General features: G+C 42.9%; 1 protein-coding gene across 4 annotated transcripts in view; it reads right to left on the bottom strand.

Annotated features, from left to right (window-relative positions):
* Positions 1 to 8,542, bottom strand: part of GEMIN5 (gem nuclear organelle associated protein 5) — a 25,080-nt gene that overhangs the window by 15,658 nt on the left and 880 nt on the right. For 3 of the 4 annotated variants that reach the window (XR_003093415.1, XM_006021129.2, XM_025200947.1), the window contains exons 2-11: positions 7,269 to 7,423; positions 6,582 to 6,763; positions 5,416 to 5,567; positions 5,047 to 5,163; positions 4,120 to 4,252; positions 3,590 to 3,749; positions 2,732 to 2,944; positions 1,909 to 1,994; positions 814 to 908; positions 412 to 548 (exon numbers count right to left, since the gene is read on the bottom strand). Coding sequence is in view for 3 of the 4 variants with exons in the window: in XM_006021129.2 (XP_006021191.1) it covers positions 412 to 548; positions 814 to 908; positions 1,909 to 1,994; positions 2,732 to 2,944; positions 3,590 to 3,749; positions 4,120 to 4,252; positions 5,047 to 5,163; positions 5,416 to 5,567; positions 6,582 to 6,763; positions 7,269 to 7,423 (1,430 nt within the window). In the remaining variant the exon portion in view is untranslated. The remainder of the gene's footprint in view (positions 1 to 411; positions 549 to 813; positions 909 to 1,908; positions 1,995 to 2,731; positions 2,945 to 3,589; positions 3,750 to 4,119; positions 4,253 to 5,046; positions 5,164 to 5,415; positions 5,568 to 6,581; positions 6,764 to 7,268; positions 7,424 to 8,542) is intronic. The other variant, XM_006021130.2, reaches the window with a different exon arrangement.

The raw sequence follows: 8,542 nt of genomic DNA, 5'->3' as shown, positions 1-8,542 counted from the left end.
GGAAGAGTGGTATAACTGATACTTGGTTATCTGATTTAAAGTGGGCACTGCAAATTTTAATTCACATCTCAATTACAATGCTTTTCATCTTCCGAGTATATAAACAGGAGTGTTAGAAAGGTAAGTATGTCTGTGAAAGCCATATGCTCTCTTAGCTGAACTTGCCTGGGTAAATAAATTGCAAAACACAAGGCAGTTTTACTGCAAGAGATCAGCTGTCTGGTCTTACTGGAAGATGAGAACTCCTTCAGGGACATGTATTTGTGCAAGTCAAAGTGCCCAGATGCTTTGAATGTTTCTAAAGTACTTCTCAGAAGATGGAGTTTTTCAGATGCTCTGTTTTACAGAATCCCAGTGGAACTGAAAAATGTGCAAGTTCAACATCACTCACCCATATATAATTATACTCACTTTGATTGAGTTAGTGTCTTTGATTACTTTATTTATGTCGGTTGCTTCTCCATTAAGCTTCCAAGGGTTGTGCTGCAACACGATACCTTCTCCAGCACAGCTGTACAACGTTAGAGAAGGCTTGTCACCATCACCTCCTATACAGCAGGAAAAACAAAATAGAGATATTTTCTCCAGCAAAAATATATACAGTAAGTCATGCAAGGTGCATAGGATTTGGCAGCAGGTGATTTACGACCCAAGCCTGGCTGGCTGCATCACCAACAGTTAAAAAGGAAAAAACTACCCAGCAACATGGCGCTCCCTCATCCGAGGAGGATTGATAATCCATCTCCATGGCATCCACATCCTCTGCAAATGAAATTACTTCTCATTTGCTACGAGGCAGTTCCAGGGACTCACCGAAAGACAGGGGAGGAACTGGAGGCCCCCAGGCTAACGTATACACAGTCTTCTTGTGATAGGTGCTGGAGATTTGAGGAGGCTTGTTCTTGGTGCTGGGTAGGAAGAAGAGGGCAGAGGAGCAAATGAGTCAGATTTCTGTGAAAAGCACATTCACCAGACATCTCAAGGACAGAGAAAGCTCAATGCAAAGGTGCCACAAGGGAAGCTAGATAAGCAGTACAAAATACCAGCAAGCAGAAATCTACCCTTGCAGCACACTTCAACGCTTCCCCCTCTGTACCGTTTGCTATAGTTGTGGTATTCGCAGGGCTTTTCTTATAAGCCACATTTCCACATTGCTCTCTATGCTCTGAAAAGTCTTGCTTCCAGCTGGAATTGCCCATACTCAGTTAACACACACTGGCAGTATATGGTTGGACAGTCTGAGCAAAATGACTGGGAGGCAGTAGGCACACCAAAGAGACTGGGTATGATGGACACATACCCAGAACCCAGCCAACTGCCCCGGATGGTGACTTGATTTAATCCTGCTCTCTATGCTTGCCTAAATCACAAGGGTAATACAACAGGGAAAAGAGACTCTGTCACAACCCACACCAGCAAGGGCCCTACTTTAAGCCTCAGAAGCAACACTGGGCATGTTTACACATTCGTTACTGCACTTTTGCTAATGCACATTAAAATTTAGCACCTCCATTGTGACGTACTAAAAAAAGGCATATTAGCCTATTTTAATGAGCATTAGCGAAAGCACATGGTTATTTCATGACACTTTAATCTGCATAAAAATAGGATAATGTGCATTAAAGTGCATGTGTAGACATGTCTACTGACTACTGTTATCTAATAATAGACTCATATAGAGGTAGGACTGGGAAAAACGTCTAAAGGTCATCTGGTCCAACCCTCTAACAGAGGAAGGATCATCCCTATGAATGCATGGGATAGAGAAATGTATAAATGATCACAGCAAATGAAGCATTAATTTTACTTCAAAACTGCTCGTTTGCTTACCAAGCTTCCATTTGCCCTACCATTGAAGCTATAATTTGTTCATTAAGACACTAATTCACCTGCAAGCTAGTTTCTTACCTGCCGGAGTAGGTGTCATATATACCAACTTTTCCGTCGTCTGTTCCAAAGGCTAAACAGCCTTCCTTAGTCAGGTGCCAGGATAACTGCACACAAATCAGTAAAAAGTGGTCACACAACTGCACAAGTCCATGGGTAACTTGCTTACCGTTGTGTGTTCCTTTCAGATACTGCCCAGAAAGAAAAACCTTTTAACTGGGGAGCTAGTACTGTGCCTTGTGCACCAACCTTTTGCCACCATTTATATGCATCTCTTGGCTTACCACAAATATCTGAGGCTCTTTCCTGATAAAAATGGACTGGGAAAACAGGGACAGAGAAGTCAAAAGGCTGTGTGTTATACCAACCTTCTAAAATAATATAATAAAAAAAAGGACGTTCTTGTGAAACATGGCAAGAACAGATGATATCAGGGATGGATAGATAATGCTTCTTGTCATTGCTGACAGGGAATGGGGATTTTAAGTAAGCGGTGGTTGAACTATACCCACAATTGTCCAAGCCTGTTTCTATACAGGCTGTCCAAGGAAAACCTAGGGGCAGAGGCAGAGAATCATAACAGGTGGAAAAAATGAACAGAAATATGTTGCATAAATTAATCTTCGGACATTTTGCCTACATGTAACATTGGTATTTCTGGCTGTGACAGTCCAGAATTCTGCCACCAGACAGTAAGAAATATGCTAGTACATATGAACACAGGTAATGTACTGATTTTATGTACCCACTAATGAGAGAAAACGTTCTCCAGAAGAGAGAAGCAAACAATACAAGGCTTTAAAAAAACAAAACACAGAAAAAAGGGAACTAGAAGTACACTCACAGCTGTGACCTTGGCTTTGATGCCCTGCCAGTATGTTTTCACATCATAGGTGTTGCTTATGGACAGAGTATTCCACACCCGGATCATGCTGTCCCCAACCCCTATGGCCAGGCAGCCAGTGTCCACAGGGGAGAAGGCTAGGCTGTAGACAAACCCACCAAGAGATGGCACAGTCCAGCAACAGTCTAGTGTTGCTAGGTCCCAACACTTCACCTGGAGAAGTGGGGAAACAAGAAGAAAAGAGCAAATTACTGATGCAATTACAATACTGAGAAACAGGAACAAGACAAGGCAGAAAGGTTCAAGACCAGACCAAGGATGACATCCCCACTCACAGGCAAACACATTTGAGAAGTGTCCTTGGATTAGGCAAGAGGGTATGTGTTCATTAAAAGATGAACCTTATTCTCCCAGCCTTGGAAACGTCCCTGCAAATGGAAAGTATCTAGCACCTTCAAGTGAAAAAAATACCACATCTCCTTTGATTATTTTACTGTGCTCTACAGCTAATGCTAGTGGTAATATATGTGTGGTTTTACCAAGGAAATCTGGGTTTTGTTAAAAAAAAAAAAAAAAAGTATACAGGGAGGGAAGAGGTGGACAGCTCTCACTATGAATCATTTGAGTCCAGAGGGAGAAATTCATTCACTTTGTTGTAATAAAAGTCCGAGCTCATAAACCAACACAAATGTACAAAACCTGCCACAGTTCAATACAATTTCTAAACAACACTGCCGTAAAACTCCCGCTATAAACCCATTGTAGGAGAAGAATTTATGGTCACAGAAGGCAGACTGATTCAGCTGAAACAAATGGGCTCAGATATTTCTATTCTGTTTTAAGACAACTGGTTCTTACATCTCTGTCCATTGAAATGGAAAAGAGCAACTCTCGGCCCTGCACTCGAATCGAGCACAGATTGAACACGATCCGCGAGTGATTTTGCCCTTCAGAAGATCCTAAAAGTGTCCACTTGCGTTTTCCCGATTGGGCCAAATCCCACAGCAGCAGTTCACCTCTGCAAAAGGAAAGTATGCATGTTAGGTTCCCCTGCACAAGGAATACATTACACACACACACATTCATGCACAACCATGGCAAACCAAAATCAGTTGAGCTTGCATGGCTTTCCCCCGCCCAGAACTGGACAAACAAGTACGCAGTGCATAATATTACTTAACACTGTGATGTATCCATTTAGGTTCCAGGATAAATCCCCAAACCAAAGAACTTGTAGTCTTACAAAGTTTTACCCAGGATACAATGCCAAAATCCTGGCCCTTTGACCAGTTCCACTACTTGCCTGGGTGAAGGGCTTTTATTCAGCTGGCTAGCAACTAAAACCCCCAAAGCTATAGAACATACACAAGCTAGTAAACCCTACTCACCCAAAGCAGCTGGACATGAGCTCCATGGGATGGTCACTTGGCCAGTGAACAGTCAGCCAAATACGCTCTTTAACAGCAGGATCAACTGCCCCACCTCTTCTCTTCACAGAGGGCAACTTCAGAGTAATTACCCCTAGAGAATCAGCAGAGATTCATACAATGTGGCCACTGAGCATGTCAATCCTCACAGAGGATAATATGCCCTGTAACACAAAGCCTTAAATGCAATCTCTAGTGCTCCTGCTCTTAAATCACATAAATGCAGTACTGGAAGGGACCTTAAGAGATCAGTTAGTCCATCCTCCTAGGCTGAGGTCAGATAAATATACCTAGAGTATCCCTGACAGATATTTTCTTAACCTGTTCTTGAAGCCTCCCATGAAGAAGATTCCATGATCTCTCTAAGTAACCTGTTTGAGTCCTTCATTACCTTCCCAGAAAGTTCTTCCTAATATGTAACCTAAATCACCTTTGCTATAAAATTAAGCTGATTTCTTCTCTACTCAGCAAATAACTGATCACTATTTGAATAAGTCTTCCAGTATGGAAAAACTTGCTATAATGTCCTTCATCAGTCTTCCCTTTTTAAAACTAAACAAACCCTATTTTCTCAACTTTTCCTCCTAAGTCTTGTTTTCTAAAGTCCTTACCATTCTTGCTGCTCTCCTTTGGATTCTTGCCAATATGACTACATTTTTCTTCAACTACACTGCCCAAAAGTGGGTGTACTACTCTGATGGAAGTCTCAACAGCAATGAAGAGAATGAAATAATTATCTCATGTCTTGCATATGGCCACATCTGTTCAGTCATCCCAGAATGCCGTCTGCATTGCTAAGTCACCGGGCTACCACACAGAAAGCATGCTTAAGACATACCGTCCATGCATAGTACCCACTACTGCCTTAGAGAAATGTTTTTGGCTCACCTCTGCCTCTAGCACAGCTCCAGATCCGGATGGTCTGATCTTTGCTTCCTGAAGCCAGGTAACAACCTTTTGCTACAGCTGCCTCCTGTGTTAGCTCCCCATTTGGAACCTCACCTGCTTTCAAGAGAAATATTAAATGGTGTTAAAACAATGGTAAAACACTTGGGAAATACAAAGCACAAATAAAAAGCAAAGATGATAAAGTTCAGCTATGCTGCCCAAAGAATAGATTTTTCTGTAAAGCAGACTGAGTTTATTTTAAATCAGACTGAATCCCAGACTGCCTCAGACTCCTATTTTTATTAATGAAACAAGGAACTGATTTGGTTACAAGGAATTACCCGGAGCCCCCTAATAGTTTGTGCGTACCTTGAAGCTCTTCTTGCCAACTATATAATCCTTCTTCATTGGGCACAGGACACCATGCCAAGGAGTGTATTTCATCATCATGACCTCTCAGGCGATGAACAATTTCTTTTTTCCTGCGGATGTCGATTATAACCACCATGCCATCCTTGTAACTAAAAACAAGCAGTTAGACAGTGATGAAAAAATGCTTAAGAGTCTCGTAACAATGATACTGAACTGGCATATAGTGACTTTTGTTAGCAAAGTGCTTTGCCAAGAAGGTAAGCATCACTATCCCCATTTTACGCATGGAGAGAGACATGACCAAGGTTATCCATGAAGCTAGAGGCCAAGTTGGGAAGATCCCAGGTATATGGAGTTCCACAATACTCTATGTATTGGGACATACTGCCTCTTGCATGCGTGGGTCAGAGCCTCACCTGGTGTAAACTAACATACCTCCATTGACCTCAGAAGTAATGCAACATATGAGACAATGATCCCCCAAGGATCAACACTACTGACCTTGGGGAACTTAAGAAGCAAGGGATCTTTTGTTCAGAAAGATTTAATTTCTTTTCCTAAAATTAATTTCATGCCCTCCCCTGTCCTGTGTTAGCTTTCCCTCCACATAATCTTGTCTTAGATTGCCAAGTATCCATCACAATGGACCCAGCATAAAGCAGGAACAGGTGTTGTGCATCAAGAGGGCTGGAACTGCAGTGGGCAGCAAAAGCCTCATGAAGCTATGGGGAGTGGCACAAAAAGAAAACCATACAAACCATCAGTTTGTGGAACTGTATAGGTCAAAGCCACAAAGTCAGCAAACACAGTTATCTTGTTACCTACAGCTCTGTACCCAACACCCAGTCACTTACATGAGTTGTAGCCTGACAGTCAGCCCAGATTCACACACTGCTATAAACTTTCTAAGACCAGTGAGTCTGTGAGATCCGGCATTTCTGGGTTACTACAAGACTTCTCCGTTACACAACAGAAAGCCGATAAGTAGGTTGTTCATTTAGGTTCTTCTTTTTCCCTCCCGCCACTCAAAGAGAACTAGCCAAATCCCTAAACCTCCACCACCATTTCTGAAAGAATAACCTTAAAATTATGCTGCAATGAAAAAACACACACACCATCTATCTTGCAGCATAAGAAAAGGGAGCAACATAATTAACACTTACCCAATAGCTACCAGATTCTCCTGGTGAGGGGAACACGTGAGGCAGAAGATGGTCCTAGGCTCAGGGAAGAACTGTTGGCTGTCATTTCTGTTATGCCAATAACAAACGATGATGCCTTTCTCATCACCAGACACAACCAGATCTTTCACAAGGGGTGACCAATGCAAGGCTGAGATTGTATTCTGAAAATGCAGAGTGATTAACCAGGGCATGACAAAGTCTTGTCTCTAGCCCCATATTAGGCAGAGAGGAACTGTGAAACAATACTAAATGAGGCAGCTAAAGTGGTAGGAGTTTTATCCTCGGTTAAGATAACTAAAGGCATTAATGTTTACATACAGAGCAAGATTGGGAAAGTCACTGCTGTAGCTGTCAAAGATCTGCCAGGAAATTAAGATTGCAAAGGGATCCACACACAATTGCTTACCAGGATGTCCTCCACACTAAATGTTTTTCCCCAAACCAACCAACCAACCAACTAACTAAACAAACAGAAAACCTTCGCTGATTTAACTGACATGGATTTTAAAATTAGTTTAATGAACCTGGTGTAGACCCCTACATGGATCTTCTTATTTGGTCCCAGCATGTATTTCTGCCCCCTGTTTAGCTAATAAAAGCTTTGGGAAAACTCGTGTTCTAGTGGTTTTCCTACAGCCACACAGACCTGGTTATTGGCTACTATACCTGATGGAGCGTATGCTCAGTTACAAGAGACAGAGTCTGAGTATCCCAGATTTTCACGGTTCCATCATCTGAGCTGCTGGCGCAGAGGTTGGTCTGATCAGGGAAATGACAAAAGGTAAATCCAGAAACCCTTTCTGTGTGACCGATGAGCTCTCCTAGGTTTGAAATACAAAAAGAGGAAACATTCACAGACCGAATTCTTGGTGAGAAACTGCTGTCCTTTCCCCATCTCTGAACGAGTACTCTTTCTACAAACTACCCGATACAAAAGATTCAATATTATGCATTGCAACATCCACTAACAAACAACTGGGGTAAAAGTGGCTGGAAGCAGGAGAATCACACACTCATCCCTGCATGTCCCACACTCCACAGAAAACAAAAGTGTGGACAAAATGAATAGGAAACAGTTATTCACCAACTCCCAGAATACTAAAATAAGGGGGCAGCCACTGAAATGAGGAGGGGACAGGCAAAAAACTAATAAGAGAAAATGCTTTCTTATGCAGTGGACAGTTAATTAGTGGAACTCCCTGCCACAGGACATTGTAGAGGCAGATAGTTCAGCCAGGGTCCAAAAGGGACAGGACAATTTCATGCATGAGAGATCCAATAATAGCTATGAAACAGAAAAGTCAGGGATGCCACCTTTGACACCCTTGAACCTTCCTTTTTCATGTGCTTCTGACAAGGTCCTTAGCAGAATTAACAGAGGATGGTGCATGCTAGGGAGGGTATAACAGGGGTAGATCACTCTGGATCAGCGGTTCTCAGACCCCTTGTTAGGCTCAGAGCCCCTGTTAGAAAATGCCAGCTCTTGGTTTTCATTTGCTTTTTGACTCCTGAAAAACAATAGGGCGATTCTTGTGTTGCAAGGAACTGCAGAAGCGCAGAGCAGGGCAGGATGCTTTTAACACGACGGATTCCCATCTGCCATCTCCGGGGTTACCCTGTGAATCGCAGCGCACAGCATCCTAGAGCTGTGGGGCTGGAAGGGAGCTCTAGGGGTCACATCGAGTCCAACCCCTGCTTGAGGCAGGATCGGCTCTATCTAAACCGCTTCCCACCTATCTAACCTCTTAGTGAAACTACCATCGACCCGGACACAACATGGACATCACACCTGAACCTGCCGCAGGGAAAGCAGCCAACGTCCTGCTCCTATAAAAGGCTGTTAACACATGGGTAAAAGATCTCAAGTAAAGGCCCACTACAGGGGAAAGCAAAATCCTGCATAGTTCGTACCAACCTGACTAGGGGGGGGGGGGGGGGTT

The sequence above is a fragment of the Alligator sinensis genome, unplaced genomic scaffold (assembly GCF_000455745.1).
Source record: "Alligator sinensis unplaced genomic scaffold, ASM45574v1 scaffold550_1, whole genome shotgun sequence".
NCBI classification, from domain to species: Eukaryota; Metazoa; Chordata; order Crocodylia; family Alligatoridae; genus Alligator; species Alligator sinensis.
This window is presented reverse-complemented; position numbering and strand designations above follow the sequence as displayed.